Source organism: Chinchilla lanigera, unplaced genomic scaffold, assembly GCF_000276665.1.
Source record: "Chinchilla lanigera isolate Chin_1 unplaced genomic scaffold, ChiLan1.0 scaffold00012, whole genome shotgun sequence".
In the NCBI taxonomy this organism is placed as follows: domain Eukaryota; kingdom Metazoa; phylum Chordata; class Mammalia; order Rodentia; family Chinchillidae; genus Chinchilla; species Chinchilla lanigera.
The window spans coordinates 10,062,279-10,090,245 of NW_004955413.1; the positions used below are offsets into that span (position 1 = coordinate 10,062,279).

The 27,967-nt window shown below is 43.6% G+C and overlaps 1 protein-coding gene across 1 annotated transcript; it reads left to right on the top strand.

Annotated features, from left to right (window-relative positions):
- The first annotated feature begins 342 nt into the window (after positions 1 to 342).
- On the top strand, positions 343 to 19,273 carry Emp1 (epithelial membrane protein 1). The gene is made up of 5 exons (XM_005378983.2): positions 343 to 523; positions 14,030 to 14,143; positions 15,977 to 16,067; positions 16,159 to 16,299; positions 16,968 to 19,273. Exons 2-5 carry the CDS (start codon positions 14,066 to 14,068, stop codon positions 17,135 to 17,137), a joined length of 480 nt encoding a protein of 159 aa, XP_005379040.1. The 5' UTR covers positions 343 to 523; positions 14,030 to 14,065; the 3' UTR covers positions 17,138 to 19,273.
- The last annotated feature ends 8,694 nt before the right edge of the window (positions 19,274 to 27,967 follow it).

Genomic DNA, 27,967 nt, shown 5'->3' on the forward strand with positions numbered 1-27,967 from the left:
TTTAATTAACAGGAGACTGTCCCTCCCCCCCCCCTCCAGCTCCCCTGCTAGAACCTGTATTTTGCTCATGTCCATGGTAACCAAGTCTCCTTTCTGGGGAGGAGGAATGGACTTCAGTAAACAGATCTGTTTGTATGACTCCTATTACTCATTTGAAGCAATGTCACTCCTTTTTCCACTGTGGTCTGTGCATCTGAGTCAGAGGGAGCCTAGGACAGGCTTTTTTGAATTGATGGCTCACTCCCAGCCACTTTTGACTGACTGCCAACTTAGCAGGGCGTAGCTTACCAACAAATCTTTTTTTTTTTTTTTTTTTTTAAGCCAGACTGATTCATAGAAACTCCTTTAAAACACAGGGAAAAGAAACCGCCCATCACACACCCCAGCACACCAGCGGAGCAAACTTATAACCTCGGGAGGCAGGTCCCTCCCCTCACTGCGGTCACATACCTCCAGAAGAGCGGACCAGGCAGCTGCCAGCTCGGACCACTTAGAGTGTCTGCCTCCTCGCTGGATCCTCCAGGTAGGACGGCTCCCACCCGGGGGAAGCTGTGCATAGCGTCTCCTTTCTCCTTCTTCTGAATTCATCTAAGCCTTGGTTTTGCTTTGCTTCTTTTATGGGCTTCTCCAAAGTCCTCAAAACTTTTAGCTAAAAGTGGATACTGAGCCCATTTCTCCCCCGAAAGTTCACAGAAAGTAATTTTGAGGACAGGGAAGTTGGCAGGATTGGGCTGTAATTATTATTATTATTATTTTTTTGTAGCAATTGAGGTCTTAATTTGAAGGTGTGGCAGGAGCAAGGACTTTGGAATAAACCTGGATGGGATAGCCTCTGTGGAGGGAACTCTGCGTACCTGCGGAATGACATTGAATTGGCTAGATACTGTTTTCAGCTTTTTTATTTTGATTCAAATTGCTTTAGGATTTGAATCTCTTTTTGCTTGTGGGTTGTTTGCTGGTGTTTTCTGGGGGAGTGATGATAGATGGATATATAGTTTTCAGTTTAGTTTTGTCTTTTACTTTTATTATTTATACATTCACTTCGGTTTAAATTTGATTTTTTTTTTTTTTTTTTTGATATATAGTTTTCAGTTTAGTTTTGTCTTTTACTTTTATTATTTATACATTCACTTCGGTTTAAATTTGATTTTTTTTTTTTTTCTTTTTCTCACAGGATTGGAAAAGGGATTGGTTTTTTCCAAAAGAAATTGTCAGGGAAACAGAGAGAGGCAAACGGTGTTTCGAATAAAATCCAGGAGGGGTTCATTTAGTGGGATTAGGAGCCCCTTGTGGATTCTAATCTCTTCTCCTTCCCAGATGTGGAAGTGAGGGAGACCAGCAGACCCAGGCTTGGAGGAGAGGGTCGGGCACAGGGGCTTCCTTGGGTCCTATTAGAACCTGTTGAATGGCTGGGAACTTCCACCCCAGAAACGGCTGCATTTCAGGGCTGAGTAGAAAGACGGTCTGTCTAAGAAGTGATAAAAGAATTTTCTAAGTGGATGTAGCGTTTTCCTGCAGCGACTGTTTTGGAATGTTTTTCTTTTTACTCTTTCCCAAAATGTGGATATATAAACCAAATGCTCATGCTAAGCGTAAAGCGAGCCAAGGGAAATGAAGAAAGGCACCTTTTCTGTTTGTTTTTGTTTTACTAAGTTAGCATTTCCCTCAAGTGTCTATGGAGGTGTGGCTCATTGCAACACTCGCACTAGTTATTTTTTTTCTTCATGTAAACAAGACAGGAGAATGACACGATTCAGCTTGTCTGACGAAGTTAGGGTTCTCTTTCAGAAATGCAGCTTGCTCTTCTCTGAGAAGACTTAGATGTAATCAGCCTGTGCACAGAACAGGCAAAACTCCTTGTAAATCTGCCCCTGAGGGAGTGATTAAGTAAGTGGTGGGGAACTTTTTAAGGAGCAGGGAATTCCTACATGGGCTTCAAATGTTTATTATTTCCAGATTACATGGATGTGAGTTAGGAAAGCCATTATTAAATCCATAGTGATGGTATCCCAAGAAGATAATACAAATTTTCTTTTAGTTATGTGCAGGATAAAACTAATAAGCAACCTCTAACCAGTGAGCAAATGGAAAACAGCAACAATCCTGAGGGTGTAACCATCAAGAATTGCATTATTTGTGGAGCAGTTCACATTACACTGTAGTTTTATAAGTGAGAAAATATGCAGCATGTTTTTTCCCTAGAGTTCAAGGGCAATTAACAAAAACCTCTGATCTGATTTCTGCTCTCTGCTGTACCTCTAAGCACTGGGAGAATCTTTCAGCTGGGAGAGTTTTTCTGCACTTCAGCTGTAAGTCTTCAACAACCATGATGAAATAGGAGGTTACTTTTTTCCCCCATGGCCTCCCACCTTCAGAGGCGATCCGGGTCCACCCAGATGCTGAAGAATGGGGTGGGGGCGGAGTGCTGTCCAGGCTGCTGGATATCCGGTCTGGTGCCTTTTCAGAGGGTCTCCAGATTTTACATTGTTCAGGGGTGCAAAGCTGTCTTGGGAGTTGGCGGATGGCCATGAGGGATCAGCCTAGAGCAATTCACATCCTCAGAAACTGGCTGCCTCCAGAAGTACCAGGCAATACTGGAGAGGAAGGATCCCCCCTCTACAGACCCAGAAAGGACTCAAGATGGTTTGTGCATCCCTATCTGCTTTTCTCTGGAGACCAGATTAAGCCTGTCCAGTTCCTAGCTCAAGAATGGGCTTTGTGGAGGCCACCTTGGCAGTGCTGGGTGGCCCTTGGGAGTTCAGGTTAGTGCTGGACCCACAGGGAGCACTGGAGAGGGGGCACAATCCGAGACCTAGGGAAGCTTAAAGAGGAGGCAAAGCTTCTTTTTCAGTAGATTTTGCACAGCCTGATGGAGTTTATACCTAAAGAGTCATTATAGAAAAGGGTACAAAGCAAATTAGTTATACTACATCTTTGATTTCATTGATAGAAGTCTAAATTTGGGAGGGATCTTAGAGATCACATTCATTCTCCTACCATACAGAAACTCAGTATTAACACCATCTTGGACAAATGGTCATATTGTAGGGCCCTCAAATTTCCCCTCAGGGAATGTTCTGATATCTGAGGGTGCCTCCACACTCATCCTCCTTTGTTGGACAGCTCTAATCATCAAAGCTTCCTAAACTGAGTAAGATCATTTCCTCTGTAAGTTCTGCAGCATTGAAAGGATCCAGAAAATATCTATTTTGGTTTTGTTGCTGCTCCATGCAATGCTCCTTAACTTTTAGACATCTAACTCTTATTTAATATTAAATTAATACAGCATGAAGAGCTGCAGTCCTCCTCTATCTCTCTCTCCCCTTCTCTCCCTTCCATCCCTTCTTCCCTTCCTTCCTTCCTCCCTTCCTTCCTTCCTTCCTTCCTTCCTTCCTTCCTTCCTTCCTTCCTTCCTTCCTTCTTTCCTCCCTCCCTCCCTCACTCCTTTCCTTTCTTCCTTCCACCTGAGCCTCAAAAAGAACATTTTGGAAATTTAGAAACTACATACCTAGACAATCATATCTATGTAATTTAATTCTGTGCTACTTAATTTTCTAAGCACACAAATATGGTACCTTCTTTACCACATGTCTATGTACAGCTGCCTACCAGAAAAGCTCAGAGACCTTTGGGACTGTCATCTGTACATACTCAGAGGGACACACCCAGTGTTACTACCTACCAGGTCATCGTTAAATCAGTCCAACCAGAAACACAAGCTTATAACTTGACCTTTTGTGGATTGTCCCATAATTTGGTCTATAGTGCGTGTGGTCTACACCTATGCATTTACCAAGTATCATCGTAACTACAGGATCAGACTGCCAATCAAAGGCAGCTTCTGTTTAATTGCTGGCAATCTGGGCATCGGTCACTTGAGAAGGGCTTCTATCCTTAATTATCCTAGAACTGGAATTTTCTGATCATAGTTTCTAGAGAATGTTCTTTGTTCTGCCCAGCTGACCCTGAATTTCTGGGTTGTCCTTGCTATTCAGTAATGAAGGAAGTCCACATATGGATCCAGTTATGAGTGTACTTGAATTTCCAGCACATTTCCCCAAAACAAGTCATCCCCAAGATGACTGTCTACATGTCAGTCCCTCGTGCTCTGACTGGTAAAGCCATTTGCCTTAATTTAACTAGAAGATTTCACTGAAAGTGATGCATGAAGATGAAAAAAACACAAACACTTGTGGTGGTTGCTGCTTCTCTTTCCAGCTTTTAAACAAAGCATTGGGGCCAATATTTTCCTCCCTGATGTGGAGAGGGTGAATTTGGACCTAAACAGAATTTCCTCTGCTGTGGGTGCTCTTGGCCTTATGTAGCTGTGGCTGTTTTTGTATTTCCTAAGCCAGTTTCACAAATTCATTGTTTAAACAACGTTAAAGTAGAGAACACTTCTGACCCAGGTTGGAAGTGTGACAGGCATTTGGGGGTAGGTAAAAGACAGTTAGCTAGGAAGACAGGAGGGTTGTGATCTTGTCGTGACTCTAGTGTGGGACACTGGGCAGGTCACTCTTTGCTTGAGGAAACTGAACTTGGCCAAGGCCCCTTGAGAGTTGGAAATTCTAACATCCTACTACTCCTGTGTTGAGAAATCCTTTGAGTTCATGCTAATCACCATTTTAATCTATAAAAGTTGATAGGAAAGTGAAAGGAGGCAATGTGTTGCACTGAAGTGGGCATTTTACTGAGGATTCTTGATTCCAATTGCTGTGAAGATGAAGGAAGCCTCCTCTGTTCCATCACCCCAGAGTCCCAAGGTGGAAATTCAGACCACATGAGCATCTTGCAGAACCTGGAAGGGAAGGCAGAGGTCTGATAAATGAAACACAAAGGTGCCAGCTTGTGGGAGAGCAGGCTTTCTAAACCCGTTAAGACATTGACAACAGCAAGGAATTCACCAGGAATGAAATCGGGCTCAGAGAGAAACTGAGCAGGTCCTGGGAAAGACACTCCACCCTATTCTCAGCGTGAGGGTGTGGCCGAATGGGTGTGGACAGGGGCCAAGGAAGAACAAACTGGGAGGAAGGAAGGGAGGGAGAGTGAGTAGACCCTAGTGTGTTGGAGAGGAGGCAAACAGAAAGGCCTAGAAGGGAGAGAGAAAGCTAAATGGACAAAGGAAGAGAGGGAGAAGACAAAGAGCAAGGAGATGTGGGTGGTCAGGATGTTTTCACTTCTAACACCTTCACCTCTTGTTTGGGGGCACCCAGCTCATAAGTTGAAGGGCAGTACTTAAGCTGGGGATTCAGCTCAGTGGCACAGCATCTGCCTGGCAAGCGTGAGGTCTTGAGTTCGATTCCCAGCACTGGAAAAAAAAAATTCTATTCCTTGTATCCTATGAAGCATATTTTGTTGCTTAGGCCACATCTGATGGGGGTGGTGGTGGTATGGTGAATATGTGCTTGGTGCTGCTCGAGTTTCTAGGTAATGTCTACACACCAAGGCACTGTTTCTTGTCTCCTCAGAAGGTTGGATCAGAGCTGATTGTTTCATATAATTCAAATCGCTTTCCTACGGGGCTGGAGAAGAGTCACTGGAGAGAGGTTTGCTCCCCTGAACCAATGAGTTTTAGGCAAGTGGTGTATTCACATAGATCTCAGTGAGAGTTCTAAAGCTGAGAGTCAGAGCTTCCCATAGGTGAAAGACGCTCTCAAGATTCGATAGGGAGGAGATAACAGTGCTGAGGGTGGAGTCTGAGCTTGAGTGCTGGAAGCGAGTGCTAGGGATTTGCAGGGAGGGGTCTGGCAGGACTGGTTCTGCTGGGTGGGTCTTCTCAGCAATATGGCAAAGAAGTAATGGCCTTGAAAAGCATTTTACTTATACCCTTGGCACTGTTTTGAGGGGCTGTGCTGTCTCTGATTAACACAAAGGTGATGGGAAGAGCAGGGTGACAGTAACCGCTAAGCCTGAAGGCAAAAGCTAGGAGAGAAAACCATGCTAGAGTAGAAGAACCTTGGCTAGAAAATGCAAGATGGTGGCTTTGGTTCTGATTGTACTTGACCTCTAAGGACTGCATTTCCTTCTTGGTCAAGGGGATCGGACTGAAAGACCTCAATGCCTCCAAACTTTAAAAAAATCAATTGCTACTAAAGAAAAAAAAGGAAAGAAAACAAAACAAAACAGAAACAAGCCCTGCAATGCACCCAATGTGCCGGGGCAGCTCTGCTTGAGCACATGCTTCCCCACTCACTACCTTCCAGGCTGCAGTTTGCTGGTTGATGCATGTTGCCGCCAGTGCCGCTGGGGCTAGGCCACACCTTGATTTTTCTTCCCATATCCTAGTTATTATCTTGGCAGCCTCTCCCCTGAGATGTTCTGGCTGCCAAAATACTTCTTTGTCAGAAGCAGAAGGCAGTTGAAACTTCCGCCCTCACTCATGGGATTCAGTCCATCACTTGACCAGCTGTGGTCTGGGGCATGGGCTGGGCTCAGGCTTTACAGCCCACGTCTGGCCTCAGCCTTTGCAGATGTTGCCCCACGCACACAAAGGAACACAAGCGGAAATAAGGGAGAGAGAGAGGTTATTCTCCATGGGAGTATCTGCAAAAACAATATTCGTGCTACTTGTTTGCTTTTAGCATAACTTGCACCTCTGATTCTACCAAAGAAGCTTAAAGCCCAGTTCACTGGCTTACGTCTCTAACTTTATACGAAGAAAAAAAAAATATCCAGCAACCACATTGCCCTTGCTGTGTCGGGCATGGACATTTCAGCCCTCAGGCTAACCATACAGGTGGCAGTTAAGAAATGGCAGAGACAGGATTTGAACCTAGAACCTGTGCTCTTTATCACTTAGTATTCTGCCTCTCTCAGAGCCACTGATTGGAGAGTTGTTGCAAAATTTTCAACACCAGCAGTTAGAGACAGATTGTTTACGAGAATCTGGTTCTCCAATAAGCGCTTGTTTGGTTGCTTTCTTTCTCTTTTTTTCCTTCCAAATAACAACCATAAAAAAAAAAAAAAGTTTTATTTTTCCTGGATCACTGAGATCCCTGTTTCTGCTTCTGTTTGTTTGCTGATGTTTCCTCCTGGTTATGAAAATGTTCCCATACTTAAAACATCCAGCCCTGGTGTGGTGTGCACAGAGTAGAGAGCAGCCAAACATCAGCTATCCAGAGGCAGGAAGGAAGTGGTCTTTAGGACCCTTTTTCTCCACATTTCCCACGGAGAAATTAACGCCCCCCTCTTCTGCCCTTTTATAAAAACATTATTGAGCGTGGAAAAGTACACTTCACACAAAACAATGAGGACAATAGTCAGCAAAGCTCATCCAAGGTCTCATGCATTTAGCCTGCCCTTACTCCCAGCCTTTTCCTCCTCCAGACGCATCCTCTGCGGCTGCTCCCGAAATGAGTGCTTCCTTTTTCGCGTTTGTGTTCCATGGATACCAATTTGCCAACCAACGTGATCCTTAGCGAGATAGAAACGTGTCAAACACACCAACAAAAACAAAATGGTGCCTATACGTGGAGGCCAGAGAGGCATTTCTGCTGCCACAGATGGTGTCCCTAAGAAGAAGAGACAGCTGCAGAGTTTTGTGTCACTGTCACTGTCACGCTGAGGGCTGCAGAGTCCGGACTGACTCATTGGAGGTCATATGACTGACTGCTCCTTGGAGGAAGCGCCAGGTCTTTGATCAGATGGTGTAAGACAGCTTTCTTCAAAATTTGCAGTTATCTAGAGAGAGATGGAAAACGCATTCTTGGAAAAATATCAGTCCTTGTAAAGACAGAGGAGGGGCTAGCAGTAATCCCAAGACTGGGCTGTATTTTGAAAGAGATGTTGGGGTTAAAGTGAGGTTCTCTCTTCTGAGCATTTCCTGACAGCCCAGATCTGCTGCACAGACAACGATGTTAGAAAGAGGAAGTGGTGGTCTGATCAGAAACCTTACGGGTGGAACTCAGATGGGTGGTAGTTTGTCAAAAAAGCAGACTGTGATACTGTGTCAGGTGGACCTTTCTAATGCAGGTCTTGGCAGGTAGTAAGCGCTCCATGACTGGGGGGGTTTAAACACGATTTAGCTTATTCTTTGGTACAGGTCTATGGAGAAGCTTCATGGATTGGGAAGGAATCTTCAAGTCCTCCTTTTGTCCAGCGATTCTTTAATTCAAAGAAGTAGATGAAGACGTTCAACCTGCAGACAAATCAGTGCTTAGAAATTTCAGATATTTGCTTTGCATTCATCTATTTCTTCTTGAATAAATGTAAGACACAATGCATGTGTGCACTTGTGTATTCAAATGCCGAAAGTGCCCCCAAAATAGTCATGTTTACATCGGCATTTACATGAAAATATATAAAAGGAAGTTTGCATATAATAACATGCTGAATACATAGTAGTCAGTAAAGTATTAAACAATTTCTAAAAATAGTAAAGGACTAAAGTTCATATATGTTAAAAAGGGAGGATATAGTCTCTCTTAAATTTTGTGTGCATTATGAAGCCATCAGTCACTTTGACATACAGAAGAGATTACTGCCTTCCTTAACTCACTTGTTTTCTCATTGAATGATATTGATTTGGTACCTGTCGTGGATAAGAAGACTCTTCCTTCAGGAACTTAGAATCTTCAAGGTAGGGGAGCCAAACACATATCCATAAATAACCCTATTGCCAGGCAGTCTGACATTAATACCTTTAATAAGGTGCTCTGCAAGGGATACAGGATTACAGAGAGAAAAAGACTACTTTGGACCTATCTATCTGGGAAGGCTTCTTAGGGGAGGTAGGACTTGAGCTTGGTTGAAAAGAATTAATAGGTAGTTACAGAAAGAAAGACATAAAATGAAAGATTTAATCTGGACATAAACCAGGTTCCTAGGATTCCAGGGCTAGCCTGAGATGTTTGGAGCCACTTTCCTGGTGAGTGGTGCTGGTAGTAGTGGAGGTGTTGGGGAGTTTTTGAGCAGAAGAGCGACACAGTCAGATAACCCACTGGCAGTATAGAGTATGGCCGGGAAGAGAATTTGGAGAGAGGATCACGGAAGGATGCCAAGATGCAAGCTGGGACCTGAGCTCAACCCTGACAATGGAGTGGAAAATAAGAAATGAACGCCAGGCAAGTAATGGTGGTAGAGACTCACAATGTAGCCGAGATGTTTCCGGCAGTAATACTGGAGTCACGGGAGGGGAGACAGGGAATTTGGCAGTCATGATTGCTTTCTCCTCAGTAAAGCCCAGGCTACCTTAGGCTGCCGGAGAAGTGCTTGAATTGGCTTTACCTGACCAGTCATTCCTTGCTTCTCAGGCATCCTCCCTCTTGTGCCATCTTGTCACCCTGTAGAGAAGGTCTCCACTCTGCCTGGAGACTCTCACCCACTCTTAAGTGAATCATGGAAATTTGAGTGCCGGGGATTCCCCCACTGTTCAAAAAGTTCCCAGCCCCTGAGTGCTACACCCCCAGCCTCAGGCTACTTCTCCAGTGACTCAAGCCTCAGAATCTCCACCACTTCCTTTGCTGGAGAAGTGGGGTTTGGGTTTCTTTCTTCTTTGTGATTGCTCCCAACTATGGCGGCTTCAATCATCCTTGGAGAAATTGCTTCCCCTGAGCCCCCATAGCATATGACAAGAAAGAGATTTGAACATTTGCTTAGGAATTGCACAGCCAAACTATGTACATTTTTACTTCCCGTTTGTTCCTCAACAGTCCGTTTCTCAGAGTCTCTCCAGAATGAATTCCCCATCAGAAAAAGAAAGTCTCACATGTGGCTCTGATTAATTTCTCCCGAGCACTCTATTAATGTTAGGTTACCTGAAGGAAAAGATATACAGTGCAATTCAGTCTAAGGCTATGTCTCCTTTATTCATTTTTTGGTGAGGAGGAGGTGTGAGGGTGAGGCAAGAACCCAGTAAAGATTTAAGGGGATGAATACAGCTAGAGAGACTGGCAAACCCCCTTCTCTTCTCCCTTCTCCCCATAGTAGTTATTTATAGTTCCCGTCACCAGAACTGTAAATCCTCATGGTCACGTTCACTAACTATAATATACTATCAGCAAAGATCTTGATCCAAATACAGAGTGGCCAATAATTGTGAGCTTGCCTTAGAGACAGGAGCTTAAAGAGCTTGCTGCTATCACATGGGCTTGGAGATGGGAGAAGAAAAGGAGAAACGGTGGTCAGAAATGGAAAAGCAGCAGGGAAAGGGAATGAGCAGTCCTGCTCTTTCGGGCAAAAGAAGAAGAGGAAAGGGCTACCAGAGACCTGTGTGTGGCTTTAATTATCATTCCTTGGACAGCCGCTTCTTCCTAGAGTCAACATTCATGCTTCCTGTAGCTTTCTGTTTTCCTTCCAGCCCCCGATCACCCTGTGCCAAGCACATGGGGTAAGGGAGACTCCTTCTTCACTTACAGTGGCAAGTATAGAAATGTCTCTGGTATCCCACACAGACAGGCCAGTGGATGTTCTACCTTTTCAGAACACCATGGATTAACCAGCTCTGGTGGCCCATGCTGGAGAGCAAAAGCACAACAAAGGACACTGCTGTCAAAGGAGCCCCCAGCAACCAGTGATAGACGTGGGACTGTTGGTGCCCAAATGCTTTGCGGGAAGCAGGTGATACACCGCTGCATTCAGAGTTGCCATCCTGTTATCCTTTGCTTCCTGGTTTAGCTGCTCAGCCATGGAAAGGGATGTGCCACCCACAGCATTTTAGAGTGCTGTGAGGGAGGAGTCTGTTATTGTTTTAGGAAAATATGCTGCTAAGAAAGAAAGCTGTAGCAGCCAATATTTCTAATGATGTAAAGGCCCAGAAATGTGTTTAGTACCTTTGTATAAAGCAAGATACACAGTAGGGTTGGGAATGAGTCTTCCTATGCTGCAAGTAATGGATAGATAGAAGTTTCAAGAGCGTAGGATCATCTGCTATGTGCACCCATCCTGCTCTACCATTTGGTTGATTCCCAGATGTTCACCTGTTAGGTACCACTAATGGTTTTCTCTAAAGACCTCAAGGGTTGCCTACTCCTACATTGAGGTTTTCTCTACTTGGGGTGAGGAGTGGATCTCTATGATAGCAACTGGGATGATCCGGCACAGAAATTTAAGAAGCTCATTCATTCTGTTTCCAAATGTGTTGGGAGAGCACCATTAAAATGTAATGAAAACCCCTCTAAGCTGACCATGGATGATACTGATACAACCTGACAAATTTGGGGCAGTGAAAAGATGAAGTTATATGTATTATGCAATAGTTCCAGCTAAACAGCCTCTACTTTTTGGCTTAACAAAGCAGCCAGAAGTGGAGAGAATTGTGTACTTTGCACAATAAAAATACTTGCTAATCCAAGACAATGTGGTCCTTTCTATGTTGGAAAGACACAACACAATCATAAAAAAAAACCTAAGATGAAAGAGTTGATTCTTGGCTTGATTCCTCCACCCACTCCTCCAGCTGCAAGGGGAATAAAGATCCGGTGAGGCAGTGGCTTAGATTAGCAGTGGCTGGGATCTTGCAGGCTCTGGGATGCAGTGGACTTGCCAAGGTGGAGGTGCTGGGTGCTGGGTCTTCCCATGGAGACTTTGAGTGTGGGTGAAAGGAAGACAGATTGGACTGGAGAGGGTCGCAAGGCAGCCCAGGAGAAAGTGCTGCTGAAACCCAACCACCTGTCCAGGAGCGAACTCACCCTGTTTTCTGCAACTCATTTAAGTGGCCTCACTTGCTGGATCATATTCTGTTCTCACCCCCTTGGCCACTGCTCACCATTAGGAGGAGGATGTTTGTAAATTAGAAGCAAAAGGACTATGAGAATCATTTAAGGAACCCAAGGTGATTAACACAAGCACCCATGATGTAAGCTGTTCTTTCCAGCAATCAGCCTATTCCTTTGCCCAGGAGGGGGAGATTAGCGGGGATCAAGGTATGAATCTTGGCGGTACCAAGAGAATGAGATGAGGAGAGCTTCTCCAACTTTGTCCTGGCCACTCCTGAGGATATGTTCTTAGTGATCTCTCCTCTCATAGGGTAAGAGTAGATAAAATGACAGTTTCGAGGAGGACCAAAGCGATTTTATACGTGCTGCCTCATGAATTAGATAGCAGGTATCTTATTCTTCACACTCAACTTGGGGCAGCCTGGTGATTAAAAAACTGGGTTGGGTTGGCAGCAGCTACTGGACTTCATATATGAATAACATTAATAATAATGAACACAGCCCAGGTAACCCTAGTGTTATTACCTATTATGTGCCAGATTCTGTGCCAGGTGTTCAACATATGCAGTCCAACTTTGTCCTCACACTTCCCAGTACCATTTGCATTGCAGCCTCCACTTTATTATATATGGGGAAACTGAGGCAGATCAAAAGCTGCATGATCCTAGTTTAACCTTTCCAGACACCTCTGCTCACCACACACTGAAGTCAAGTAGAAAACTGTGGAGGTGTGCAAGAACCTGTGTATAGCAACAAAGGAATAGGAATTGCAGAGAAATTATTAATGCAGGCATGAAAGCTGCAAGCTTTCCTGTGAGGCTGCAGGATAAACTCTATCCTTTTTGCCATTCACAGTTAAATTGGACATATTCTTAAAAAATAACCTGGGTTGGAGAGAGGGCCCAGATGGGGAAGGGATTGTCAGGGTCAGTGGGTGGTGGACTCCAGCGTCTGCCTCCTGTTCCTTGCCTGCAGAGGGCAAGGCAGCCTTGTGTACAGTAGATCATGCTGGATTTTGAGTGCTTAATGAGAAAAGTGAGAGGAGATAAAGACGCTTGAAGTGTGGGATGGTGATAGCATCCGTGCCTTCTAACTCATATCTGGTGTGGCGTGAGAGTGATTTAAGCACACACAAAGTGTCAAGTACATTAGGTGGAGGGAGAGAGAAGTGGGGCAGTTGTCACGTGTGCCCTGCCATTTCCTCCTGGGGAGAGGCAGAGCCTCTACTCTGCTCTCTACTCCCTGCCTAGGCAGTAAGTAGCCTCCAGCCCTTTCCTTTTCATGCCCCACTGAACCTGCCCTGCCGTGGGCATGACAGAGCACTCCTGCAGCTGGCCTGAATCAGAATAGCCTCACCGCTGTGCATCCTTTACACTTCCTTTAGATACTGGATTTTATGATCAGTGGGCTCCCTTCTTCTCTGATGAGATCATGGCTGAAAGCTTTTGTTTAACCATGCACTTTCTTAATATGTATTATCCCAATCCTCTCACGCTGTGATTTATGCCTCTTCCTGTTTTCTGTGTTGAATCCTGAAGGACTGGAATTTGTGTAAATGTCATGCACAAGCAGAAGGCGTGTCTGGTGGTACCTCAAGCTTCCTACTTCTAAAACCCCAGAGCTGTCATACTGAGCTGTGGGAAATAGAATTCTGCCCCAGACTGATGCAGTGTGCATGCATGAGGCTTGTGGGACCAAGGGCTCAGGTGTGGCAATACTAGTCTGAAATATTCAATCAAGAGGTGACCAGATCATTAAACTGTAATTAGGTTGTTATAATTATTGAATACCAAAGAGTGCTGTAATAATAGAAGTTGCATCTCTCCCACTTTATTTGTCACCTGGGATCAAATTAGTAGCTGGTTCTGTATCTGGGCACTAAGAAATAGCTGCTATTCTACACAAGCATCACTTCTGCTGAAACTGCTGGGTGGGCAGTTTGGTGGGACTATGGATACTTCCCCAGTGGAAAATGGAAATGTATATGTTGTTGCACAGAGACCCAAAAATTACAAAGGCCTTTTAAAAACCAAAGTTTACTCTTGACCTCTAAAAAACAAAGTAGACTATTAACACTTGTCACAAAATGTTCTTCTTTTGGAAATAGGCAATATCAGAAAAATGAGCCTATATATACTGGAAGGGGAAAAAACCTCGAATTCTCTTCACATTTAGATGTATGTACAGAGATGGACGGCAGTTAGGCATCTTGGAAACTAGCTTAACAAGGTGTTTGCAGGAATTTATAATGATATTGTGATGATTTTTATTGCAATGCTTCCGTTTTAGCCCAGAGCCCACATGCGCGGGAACACTGAATTGTCTTATTGAATCTGACAGTAACCTTTTGTCCCTTTTATGTTTTTTCTTTGCAGAACTCTCTTCACTAACGAGTCACTAGAAAAGCCAAGATGTTGGTGCTACTGGCTGGCATTTTTGTGGTCCACATCGCCACTGTTGTTATGCTCTTTGTTTGCACCATTTCCAATGTGAGTCATGTTGTTCTGTTCATTCATTCATTGGGGAATTACTTTAATCCATACTGCTACAAAGAGAAGTTTAAGCCACAGTGCCTGCCCTGTGTGGACTTCCAGCTTCATTGTGGAAAGAAATAGAAATGCACTGACACATTAAACAGTTACATAAGCAGGGGACAAAAGCAAGTGTCTGCCTAAGGGATCCTGCCAGGGCTGATGGCATTTGGGGGCAGGAGGATAGGGGGAGACTTCCTCAGCCTCAAAGGGAAACTTTCCCCTAGCAGAGGCAGAATGGAGGTCAGTGGGTAAGCTGTCTTTAGGGGACAGATGGGTGACACAAGAAGCTAAGGGCGACTTTCAGGTAGGAGTGTAGCTAAGGTGAGCACTTGGTAAAGTCCTACTTTGTTCAGGGGTCACGAGGACTCCCATGAAGGTGGAGCAGACCTTCCCTTCCTTCTGGGAAACTTCATTAGAAAAGTAGATGGACATGAAAGGATGAGAGCCTTCCTTTACCAAGCCCATGAGCTAGGGTTTGGGGCAGAGAGTAGCACATGAACATGGAATGTTGCAAGATTAACCCAGAGCCACGGAATTAACTTAAACAAAACAACCTCACACTATCGTATACAGGTAGTGGGCTTTTCTCTCTCTCTGAAGCTGGGGCTACGCTGACCCCTAGTGGTTGTTTTAGAGCCCAGTTTGCTTTTATTGTGCTTCAAAACAAGACCACTCCTCAAGACCGCTAACCCAAGGCCAGTAATCATTATAGGGGCAAAGGAAACTTCCAGAGTCTGTTTGGTAAAAGACAAATATATTTTAAAGTTTGGAAAGAAGAGCTTTGCAAACATTAGGGGGTATGATTATAAGCAAGGCTAATCTAAACGTAACTGTGATAAGACAAAGCCTCAGCCCATGCTATGTCCTCCAGATTTGGAAATTCATCCATTCTGTATGCCAACCCCGATGCCTCTCAGAATAGCAAGTCTGGCAAACTTGAGAGTGTTTTGAAGGGTGGATGCCGACGTGTTGCATATCTGTGTGTTATCAGCTCCAGATACAGGGCTGGGCTTGTAGTTTTTTATTAAATGGAGAACAAGTGATTGATTACATGTCCTGAGTGCTGCTTTTCTAGTATGTACATGTTTTGTGCGGATAGGCAAAATTCCTTGTTTATCTTCTATTCCAGAAGTGTAATTATTTTTCTTGGGCTGGGTGGGAAGGGATGCTGGCCCCCTAGTGAGCCTGAGGACATGCGTTGTGGTCCAACCGCCCACATAATAAAGCTTTAGTTACACTATTTTGTTATGAAGTTACTTTGGTTGTTGTGACAGTCAAAGTTTGATCCTTCTGTGTAGATGAAATTGGCCAATTGAATACCAGACTCCATATTACCTTCCCAGTAAGGCTTATGTTTCTTTGTTGTCACATTTTCTTAACTTGTTTTTCCCCTAAACAAAGCAAGTCTTGACAGAATGTATGAAATGTACATACTTACAACCAATTTACTCATTCAGGGATTTTGTTTCTTAGAATCTTACAATTTTAAACCACTATGGTAGAATTACTTCCATTTTTACATTTTTCAAGCCATGAGAAATGTGAAGCCCAAAGAAGCTATGTGACATTTTTCAGGGTTACACAGTCTGTCTTCTATTTTGTGGAATTTTTGTGACCTTAATTAGACCTTATTTCCAACAATAGATAGACTGCTGGCTGTACTTATGGCTACATACAGTGTCTTGATGAAGATATGGCTTTGATGCTTGCTAATTTGTTGTTTTCTCCTTTTCTTTTGAAAGCAGAGGATCAATTTTAAATCAACTTTTTGTTTCTTTCTGGTTTCAGGTGTGGGTAGTTTCTGATGCTTTCAATGCATCTGTAGGTCTTTGGAAAAACTGCACTGGTGATTGCTCTGACCTGTCATATGGACATGAAGGTGTGTATAGAGGCATCAGTCCCCTAATGACAGTGGTGTGGTCAGGGAAACATTAGCCCCATGACCTCACTCTTCTGCTCTGTATTAACAGACGCCCTTAAGAGTGTGCAAGCCTTCATGATCCTTTCCATCATCTTCTCTGTGATCTCCCTCGTGGTCTTCGTGTTCCAGCTCTTCACCATGGAGAAAGGAAACCGGTTCTTCCTCTCGGGGGCCACCATGCTGGTGTGCTGTGAGTATCTGCGGTTGGGGGCAGGACTCTAGCTTGTGTGTGAGGACATTTAAATGGACCTTTTTCTTCTGCTCCTGGCTACTGGAGCAGGTTAGCTCCATGAAACTGCTTTATACTATTTTCTCCTCTGGTCACTGTTCTGTTGGACTAAAACTCTCATCTGCTTCATTGTTTAAAAGCTTATGCTCCTGGTACGTACTGTGTACTTGGGCATACTCTGTAGAAGCCAGGAAGATGGGGATCCTGAAAAAGAGTCCAGCACCATCATGGTGTGCACAGTGACTGCAATGCTTGGCCTTCTCTTATTTTTGCCAGTACACTTGGTTGGATGGGGTGGGGAGTGTTCCTCTACATCTCTAAATAGCCTGCCTACACACGCAGGGGTCCAGGCAGGCAAGCTGGTGGACACGATGTTCTGTGTTTTGTCTTGCACCCGCAGCCACACAAATCAGTACGGATGTGAGAGCCCAGACATCTCAGATTTATCAATGTCATCATGAAGTTTGGCCCAGGGCAAACAAACAGCGTAGCTGTTTTAGGACAAATAACAAGAGTTCACTTTTCCATTGCCAATGAGGGACATGGATCTTTTGAAGATCATGAAAACTTTTTCTTGGTATTAATGTTAAAATGACAGTAATAACATGGCATACCTTTGCTCCCCACAGGGCTGTGTATTTTGATCGGAGCGTCCATCTACACTGCTCGCTACGCCAATAACAATGAAATTTCCTTTGGCACGAGTGGCCACCATGGCTACTGCTTCATCCTGGCCTGGATCTGCTTCTGCTTCAGCTTCATCATTGGCATTCTCTACCTGGTCCTGAGGAAGAAATGAGGCTGAAGCAGTGTTGGGGATATCTGGGGGGGTGGGGAGGAGGAAGCTGTTGAATCTGGGAGGGGAGAGGAAGTCATTGTGTAGCAAAAACCAAGAAAAGGGAGGGGGTCGGGGAGGGAGAAGGAAGAGTGGGAGAGGCCCAAACCCAAACCATTCCTGGGGAGATTCTCTACCACCAAGCCTCTGCCTTGGGAGCAAGTCATTAGCTTGTGCTCTGATGCTTCCTTGTTGCAGCCAGAGAACCTCTGCGTGGCCACCAGACTTGGTCTCCAGCTGCCCTCAGCTACACTCACAGCCTGGGGCCCCTTTAGCTGCCACATCACTGGTTCCACTTCTGAGGGTGAATTCTGGGTCACGCGCTGAGGTCTCGCAGACTTACTGCACCAAGTACAAATAGCAAATAGTGGTACAAGTTCTGGCAAGAGCAGATCCTGTCTCTGGACTGACTATGCTAAGCCCGGAAGCCACCCTGCCTTCGTACCCAAGGTGAAAACATCACATTCCTATCTGCAGTGCCTACAAGAGAGCTTTGTCCCAGAAACCACTATGCCTCTGTGGAACAGATATTTTACTGCATGGAATTCAGTGGCATCTGTGATAGAAGGGAAAGCAGACAGATGATTTATAAGGCTGAGTCCACCAGTGGGTTAGCTAATCCAAGACGGAGAACTTTTCCCCACAGAAGGACTGGGGAGGGGCAGAGCCCAGCCAAACCTCACAGCTGTTCCTCACAGGGACCTCTTGTTGTGGACCCTGTCAGGCTCTAGCTTAAATCCAAGGCAGCTCTTCTGGAGTTTCTCTAGAGCCACTAAAGATCAATTCAGTAGTGAAAGCACCACACAAACTGTAGAACCAAGGGGCACTCTTACCATAGTACTATGTTAGGGTTATGCTTTCTTGGATTCCCCTCAATACAGTCAACATTTCTTATGAGTATAAAACAGAAGAGAGATGGATAGGGCTCCCTGTGACATGATTCTATCAGTCTTCCTCTGGTTTATAACTTCTGAGGAAGTTTTATTTAATTATCCAGTTTGGAGATTAGGGCTTCTAGGCTCAGTGGTCACCTCCACTTTGACACTGGCTAGAGTGGTGACTTCTCAGAGGCCCTGTCCCCTTCTAATGTGAGGGCATGACAATTTAGGAAGCTAACATACTCACAAACCAAAACCAATCAACAGGTCCTTGGGTGAAAGGTGCTATATAATTGTGAAGTATTAGGCATTTCAGTGATAAGAAAAACAGAGTGCTTGTTCCTGGAGGGGGAGATGATCCCATGAAATAAATAAAAATATAGGTGATGGGCAGATGATTTCTTTAAAAAAGTACCAAGAACTGTTGGGGTACCTGGTCAGACTGTATTTGAGCTGTCTGTGACCATAGGAGCCTTTCTTTTAGGATTTAGAAGTATATGCTATTCCTGGTTCTGCAGGCAGCTCTCCACCCCAGAGCAGCTATTTTAAGCCATCTCAGATTCTGCCTATAGGGGTCTTTTGTGGAAGGCATTCTCTTTATTGCCTCCAGAATATCTACTCCAGGACGAATCTGAGATATCTTGCCTACTTTTTTTTCTCTAGCTTCTTCCTCATCCACTTCTTATATACCTTTTTTTCTTGGGGAGTTGTGGCATAATTGCTGATATTTATGCAAAGGGACTATTTACTAAGTATATTTCTTTATGCTTATTCTGGTTAAGGGAATGTTGAAGGCTATATTACCTGGGCTGAGAGTAGAGAGATTGACCAGAAAAGAAACCATGGGGTAATGAACCTTTAAATTATGATTTGATTAGCACATGATTATAGAAGGCTGTATTATGGGCAAAAGCATACCTACATATCAGATATATCCAAAGAGATACTCTCATTTTGTTAAAAAGTTCAATTATGACTGGAGTGAACCATGTATTCCCTTGTCTTTTACTTTTTTTTCTGTGACATTTATGTCTCATGTAATTTGCATTACGTTGGTGGGTTGTTCTAGTACTGTATTTGGCTTCTTCATTAATAGATTATTTCATATGCTATAATTGTAAATATTTTGATACAAATGTTTATAACTCTAGGGATATAAAAACAGATTCTGATTCCCTTCACTGTGCAGATGTTTTCTTTTTAATAAATATGGGGAAATATATATAATAGTGACATTTACCCATCATTAATTTGGCTATCAGTTTGATTTGGGGAACTTGACATTTATTTGGGATATTAAGCTACTTCCTCATAATACCATAAGGATTTCTGCAATAACTCTTTCAGGCAACTGAATGTTATTAACATAGTTTAATTAAATCTCTTAGGTGGAAAAGAAATTTCATAAGCTAATATATTACAAAGAGGTTATGATCTTAAGTCAGAATGGCTTGTGACATTAAGAAATGACACTTACAAAGTTTCCGTGAAATAACCATCTCCTCTAACATGTCTTCAAAATATAAAGTGACTCACAAAAGTATGCATCACACAAATTTTCTGGAGCCTATAACTGTATAAACTGGGGTATCCCTGTCTGGACCTTAGGAGGGAAGGCAGGCTTACTTGGCTCTGTGAGCACTAAGGGGTCAACAGTGGACAAGCAGGGTAGACTCTGTACTTAGCACCAATATGATAACATAGCCTTCATGTGGGATAGGCCATCGTCTAGCCCCCTCTGATCTTGAAAAATCTGCACCAAGAAATGGGCCAAAAACTTATCATGTGTCTTAGTTACTTTCTCATTGCTGGAACAAAATACCTGACATCAAGTCAAAGGAGGAGAGGAGAGGCTTATTTTGGCTCACAGTAAGTAGAGAGGTCAGTCTATAGCTGGTTGGCTCCAAGGCAAGGCTACATGGCAGAGAGGTATGGTAGAGGAGAAACAGTTCATGGCACAGCGGACAAGAAGCAGAGATGAATTAAGGGAGGAGGCCATGCCCACAGTGATCATGCCTACGGTGACCCCCTGTTCTCATCAGGCCTCACCTCCCAACATCATATGCAGCTATAAACCCACCAGTAGGCTAACCCAGTTTCACACTCATGATCCAGTCACCTCCTAAAAAACCTTACCTATGAGTGCATGAGGCTTTGTGGGGACATCTGGATATAAGACATAACACAATGGAACCAAAAAATAAGATTCAACATATTTTCAATCAATTGATCAAATTGCATTGATTCTTGGCATCTTCTCAGAGGTCCAAAGTGATTTCCTAAACTATTTCTAGGGACTCTATTATAAGAGGTCCACCTTCCTCCCTTAGCTCTCACAGTACCCATCAGGAAGCATACCTCCAGCCCTTCCCCAGAGAGGCATTTAATTAGGTCTCCAAGAACCTCCCAGCCCTACCTGAGACTTCGTCTCTGGCCCTTTCCCTTTTAAAAAACTGGATGGTGAATGGAGGTGTATTAAGATTCTCCAGGGAAACAGAACCAATAGAATGTGGGTACGTATGGAAAAAGATTTATTCTAAAGAATTAAGTCACATGGTTATGAAGGCAGACAAGTCCCAAATCTGCAGGATGGGCCAACAGGAAAGGGACTTAGGCTTTCAATCCTGAGCTGTCCACTGCAGCATACCCTCTTGCCTAGGAAGTCAATCTTTATTCTATTCAAGTTTTTAACTGATTGGATGAGGCCCACACATGGTTTAGAAGGAAATGTTACTTTATTCAAGGTCCACTGATTTAAATGTTGACCTCATACAGAAATGCTGTCACAGAAATATTCAGAACAATGCTTGGCTACTTATCTGGGTACTGTGGCCCAGCCATGTTGACACATGAAATTAACCATCATAGTAGGAACATTTTTTGAAGGGTCAATCAGGTACTGGCTTACTACTTTGGAAATTTTGGTGTGAATTTTGAGAGGAGTGACTCATTGTAAAGATTTTTTTTCTAGTCTAGAGGAAAATCCACTTCCTGGAGCACACAGCAGGTAGGGAAGTGGAGCTCAAGAGAAGGAGATTTCCCACCTGGTCTTATTTTGCAGGAGCCATGTGGGCCAACTCCTGAGGCAGAGGGTGACCGCTGAGACAGATATCAATGAACTGCTGGGTGCTATGTCCTGCTCCTACTGCTGGAGGCATAGAAGGTGAACCAGACAAGTTTCCTATCTCCCTTCAGCTTGAAGTCTACTTTGAGACTAAGTCTCATACCTTCCTAGAGAGAACAGAGGGGGGTTTTGTGGGGACATAGAGAAGTTGGGTCATCACTACCTGGGGCAGGATAGAAGGATTTTCAGGTCCTCAGCCCTCCCTCATAACCCTATCCCACCCTTTGAGTGATTAGCTGCAATCCATATAATTGTGTGGATTGGACCTCGCTCTGTCTCTTGCTTGCCAACATGTCTTTGCTCCAAATCCCACTCCTTTGTTCCACGTCTTCATTCCAAATGGACCTGTTTCAGGTCCATCCAAATAACTGCAGCTGAGAAACATTCCAACAACCTCCCTACCTACATCTACAGCCTCTCTAACCCAGGCTGTATGCTGTTGTTAGGGTGCTAATAATGGATGCTTCTATCACCCCAGGACCTAGAGTACTGGATGGGTAGCTCACGGTGTCAATGTGGACCTTCATGTGGTAGGTTCAGACTCAATCTTCGGGTGAAACGTTGATCTGTGAAAGTCTCCAAAGCGAGCCCTGACTCAAGAATGACTATCTACATATGGCAAATTTTGGACTTTATTATATTAAAAGAGAAACTGAACAAAAGAGGTTGATGAGGAAGGGCAGATTTTTGAGCTCTTCCTGGTTTAAGAGTAGATTGATTGCAGAAATAATTTTTCTAAATCGTTTGTTTGGAACTTGGATTGTATCGTTCCACAGGGAAAATTTAGAAATAGTGTTCGTATAACCTAGGACAAAAGGGCTTTGGGACTCTAGCTTGGAAACTTAATAATCACTAAACTTAATTTCAATGGGATAGGAGTTAAATTCTGGGACCGTCTCTTGCTCCTCAAAACTTTCAAAGAAAGAGGAGGCAATCTTCTATAGGGTGGCGTGGAATTGCACACAGGCCCCTGCTCAGAAGACCTGGCTTGCTAAGGTCAAAGGGTGGCTTTTCTCTGCCCTGTTCACACTTGTAATCAGATTTGGGAGAACATGTTCTTTAGCCTGACTCTGTCTGCATGGATATACATGTAACTTAGCAAACTGAGTGATAAACTGAGACTGTTTGTCTTACTCTCTTAACCTCATGGTTCCAAATCAATCTTAATTCTCCTGCTTGTCTTAGTATATCAGTGGCTTAATTCAGCTTACTATGGAATTCTGAATGATTTCAGCTCTTTCATATTATAATTTACAAGCTTTGGGGCCTTTTGAAGTCTTAGTATTTTCAATTTGATTTCATAACTGTTCCTCCGTCTTATAAAGTGCTAACATAGAGCAAATACGTACTTATAATTTTTAAGATGAATCAAAATTAAACCTGTTTTGAGCATTTTGGTACAGTTTTGTGAATGCTTTTCAGGTAAGCAGGCCTTGTACATTCAAGTTTGAGAATTATAGTGCTGGTTTTGTGAGTGAAATAGATTACATTAATTAATCTGACACATAGTCATCTTGTTTTTAAAAATGTTAAAACCATTCTGGCAGAAACATAAAATCAGGTCTCTTTCCATAGACCAAATTATGGAATGCACTTCTAAGTGGCCTACCAGAACCCATTCTACTAATTTATTCCCTTAAATAATTCAAATTCTGTACTTCTTGTTGTAGATAATATTTGTCAGAGCCTCTGGAGAGAGAAATAAAAAGTAAATGCAGAGAATTATTAGTTATGGTTTACTTGGTTCAAGTTCATTTTAGTCATCCATTCCCTGACCTTGGCCTAGACCTCCCAATCCCCAGAACTGCTCTTCCTAACTCAGGATGATAAATGTTACCCCTTCTTTCTGTAACTGACACATGTGACCACCAGTGTTTGAATTCCATGCTGTCCTAGTGCCTTAGGGATGTTCCGTAGGTAAATTTCCCTTCCCTCTGAATCTCCAACCACTTTCCCTGTAGAAACATTCTCTTGTGGGTAAACTACACCTAAATTTAGCAGATCTAAAGCAAAAGAAAACAAAAAACCACTCCCTTCTCTAATACTTCATCTCTTGCCATTTCTTCCTGAATGTATGGTTTACTAGCTCTGCCTCCACCAGGCCTTGCCTAACATTTGTGGGGCCCAGGGTAAGAGCACAAGCAGAGGCCTGCACACCATGTGTAAATACATTATGAGGATCAGGAGCCAATTAAAAATTCATAGGGTCCTTGGAATTCTGGGGGAGAACATGGTTTTGCAGGGGAAAGTTGGCTTGGGCTTCTGGCTGACAGCCTGGCTTCCCAATGTTTTGCTTCTCTGCTCTACCAACGTCATAAGTGACTCAGTGTATATATGGGGTGTTCCAGTGCACACCTCCAAGGCTAGTCTTTTCCTCTCCCCATCCCGCAAAGGGCTATTTCCTGGCCGTCCCTTGGGCTAGGAGCACACACATTGTAATGGCATGGCTTTGCCTTTGTGTGACTCGCCCACGGAAGAGGGTTAGAAGTGAGCACAGCAAGCAATGTTTGGGCAAGGGACTTTGGACCTCCGAATAATTAGAATCTAGTCTAGAAGGAGTGGCAGGTTGTAGGTGAGACTGTTCCTTTAATCCCAAGCACCAGGACTTCTTGTTCATGGTGGGGATGTGGCCGGGGAGGGTTGGAGCAGAGCCATGAAAGTGCAGGTAGGAGAAAGTTGCTCCTGCCTGGCCTGAGACTTGGGGTCCCTCTTTTCCTCCTCACTTTCTCTCCGGTCTTACCCAGCCGCCTGTGTCTTCCTTCAGCCCTCCAAAGTGATGACTCTCCTAAGGGTTTGTCAATAGTGACTGTCAAGTTCAATGAACACTTTTGGCCTGTACTTTCTTGTTCTTTTTTTTTTTTTTCCTTTATTTTCTTCCCCTTCTGGCTCATCTTATCTTTGTCTCCTCTATAGGTGACTAACTTGAAGTTCATATACTAATGATGTCTGTCTTACGACGGATCCCCAATCTGCATGTTGACTCAGATCAAATTTCTGAGTCCAGGCTCATTAGAACAATGAATTGAACTGAAGTTCTTCATGCACTTCTCCCCTGTTTGGTCTCCCCAGTCTCAGGAAGTAGCCATCTATGATTTAGATGCACAGACCAGAGACCTGAGTGTCTGTGTCTCTCAGGGTTCCTCCGTCTCTCTCATTTTTCCCATCTCAGTAGCCACTGTCTCGCCTTGATTACAGCTCCCAAATATCTTCACACTCCTTCCTTTTCTTTCCATGCCCTTGGCTGTGATCTTAGTTTAGACTTGTAGCAGTATTTACTTAAAGTAGCTGAATAGGCTCTTAGAATTCACTGCTCTAACTCATTTTCCGCTCTGTTGCAAAAAATGATTTTCCTAAAATGCAAATACGATCGCCTTGCTCTTAATCCTTCACTGGCCCCATCATGCTGTTCAGGATAAAATTCAACATCCTATATCTCTGCCCTTTTCCCCGTGTTCACTCTGTCCTTGAGCTAACACATACTATATATACCATGCTTTACCGAGTGTTACCCCACACACTAGTTCCTTTTTCCTGAAGCTCCTTCCTTCCTCTGGCATCTAGCTACTTCCTTCTGATTCCTCCAGACTCAGCACATGCTTCATTATCCCTGACGTGGTGGCCTGACTGCCCTGCTGGGAAGACCTTTGCCCATGTTTACATAATACTTGCACATTTTCCAGCAGACCATCTTCCCAAAACATTTCAGTGGAGGGTTTAACTGTGTGCTTCCCTTATAGACTGTGAGCTGCACAAGGGCAGGAAACAAACCCTTCATTTCCTTTCCCTCAGCATTCAACATGATGCTTGGCAATGAACAGATGCTCAGTATAGTTACATGTGAAGTGTGTGTGTGAGTATGTGTGTGTGTGTGTGTGTGTGTGTGTATACTTCTTTACTCCTTTCCCCCATTCCAGTTGCTCTTTCCTTTTGAGCAGTTTCTTTCCCTTTCACAGTATCTATTGTACTTCTTGAATCTTGTTTACTCTTTCAGTTTCTTACACTAGAGAGACAATACGATGTTCACACATGTGAGTCTGATTTATTTCACTTATGAGTATGGTCTCTAGTTGTGTCCATTTACCTATGAAAACCTTGAGTTAGTCCTTCTTTATAGCTGAGTAGTACTCCATTGTATAAAAATACCACATCTTTTTTAACCATTCCTCAGCGGATGGGCATTTGGGTTGTGTCCGAGATTTAGCTATTACAAATTGTGCTGCTATAAACATGGGTACACATATATTGCTGTGCTATGATGTTTTTAATTTTTCTGGAAAAATACTCAGAAAGGGAATAGCTGGGTAGAACGGGACCTCTAATTCTAGTTTTTTGAGGAATCTCCACACTGATTTCTGCAGTGGTTGTACCAGTCTACCCTCCCACCAGCAGTGGGAAAGGGTTCCTTTTTCTGTCCTGGGATAATTTTGAAGGGATCCTTCCCACAGTTGTCCTGGAGGCTCTGAGAATACCTAAGAGGCTGCCAATTGAGCACATTTAGTATATGTGCTGCCGAAGTGAGCAACTGGGCACATTTAAGCTTCATCTTCTCTGTGTACGTTTGTCATCCTCGGTCAACTTACTTGAGACTGACTCTCTTTATATCTGTTTGAAATGGGCCGTCTTCTTGCCAATTTTAACATCCTCAGATTGCATCCCATTTTCTGTTTATGTTGCTTCCTGTGGGAGGGGGCATGGAAGGGTGACAGGAGGACAGGGTGTGGATCAGGGACACACTTGGACTTTGAAGCTTCTTGTTTAAAATATCTGACTTGCTTAAGTTTGCCTTTCAAAAATGTGGCCTTTTATTAAATTTCCCCTTTCAACTGTTTTTAATATCTGTTTTTGTTTTAAAAATAGTTGTCCTTTGTTCTTCTAAAAAAATATATTTTCCTTTTGCCTGAACTTTCCTATCTCAAAATGGAGACTTGTGTTGGGCATTTTGGGAGACTTGCTTTGATGCTGAACTTCTGAACATCAGTCTCGTCAGTGAGGGATCTGGGATGACCTGGCATGGGGATTAGTCCAGTGATACTATGGAGAAGTCCGCGTGATACCAGGGGTATGAAGAAATCCGAAGATGAGAGGCAATAGCCCTTTCATGTTCTGAATTAGTCAGGTTATAGTCTGAGTTACAGCATTCTGTTCAGCGCTGGTCGCTGCTGTTCAAAGGGATGTGAAGAAATCTGAGCGACTGTAGGAACAGGCAACAAGGATGACTAAAGGGTTGGAAAATAGGTCCCAGGATGAAAGATAAAAAGCTTTGTTGTCTCCAGAAAAGAAAACCAAGGTGGGGGTAGGACTTGGACAGGTTTTTATAAGGGGATGTGTCACAAAAAGATATAACATGACAATAGATGATGGAGAAAAATTGTGGAGTGAATCTAAAAGCAGAGAAAATGCTTGGTCTGGGAAATTTAGAACAGAGGCAATTTTTTTCTCTTTCCCTTACCCAACACTAATTAATCTCAACACTATTTCTGGTAAATTAGAGCCAACACCCAAATCTTCCATATGGAACCCCAGGCAGCCTGTACCAGTCCTTTGAAATTTTTGCTGAAGAAGAAACTTATTTTTTGCTCCAGCTTTAGATATTTAACTTCTTGAGAGCTTGGGGTTTCACTAGATGATTTCTCAAAACACTTTTTTCTTTTCTTTTCTTTTCTTTTTTTTTTGTCTTTTTGAGACAGGGTCTTGCTATCAGTTCAGGCTGGCCTTGAGCTCATTTTGTAGCCTAGGCTGGTCTTGAATTTGTAACAATCCTCCTACCTCAGCCTCCGGAGTGCTGGGATTACAGGTGTGAGCCACCACGGCTGCCCGGCTCTCAAAACTTTTTTCAGCCTTATGATTCTACTAATTCACTTTGTTAAGTGAATTTCTTGAGAAGTCAATTTAATTTTTGGCTGAACATGAGGCTGTGTGAAAACAGACATCTTTGGGATTCTTTTAGTGCAGCAATTGGAGAGTTGGCTACTGGTGTGTGCGTGTGTGTGTGTGTGTGTGTGTGTGTGTATACTGGGGATTGAACTTGGGGTTTCACACTGAGCTTCATCCCCAACAATTTTTAAAATTTTTTTATTTGACACAGGCTCTTGCCGAATCACTAAGTCCCTTGGCCAGGCTGGGCTTGATGTGATTTCCCTGCAGTGACCTCCAGAGTGCAGGGGTTATGGGTATGGACACCCGGTTTTAGCTCCTGTTTTAACACTTAAAGTTTAGTTGACTTCTCAGACGAAATCTTCACAGACAGCCTAGAAATTTCTATGATGCCAAACAATGATGGCAGCAAAAGTTGGAGGGAGCCAGATACAAGGAAAGGGTTTCTATCAGACCCCTCTTTCGAATGTATTATTTGGCTCGAGAAAGAAAAACGGGGCCCTAGGAGATTCTCAAAACAGAATCTCATTGGCCAAGGAAGGCATCATGATGCCCTGATGAAGCTGCTTGACCTCTCTGCTCCTTTCGTTGCTCCATATTTATGGGTTGTTTTGAAGAAACCTGATGAGCCGCGCTTTCCTGACACCGAAACTCTGGGCGGTAACAGTGACAAATGGCCGCTCGGGACGCTGAAGGGCAGAAATCAATACTTGCTGCTGTTCTGTCGTGAATTATGAGACGCCTGCGATGAGAGGGACAGATGTTGTTTCTCCAATCTCACTATCTGAACTTTTGTTGTTTTTACCTTTCTCCTCTCCCTGGGGGACTAAGTTTCTATCTTCGTCATGCGTACTGTAAACACGTGGGGATATATATCAGGTCAATTAAAAAGCTAATGGGGGATTCCCTGTGGTAGTC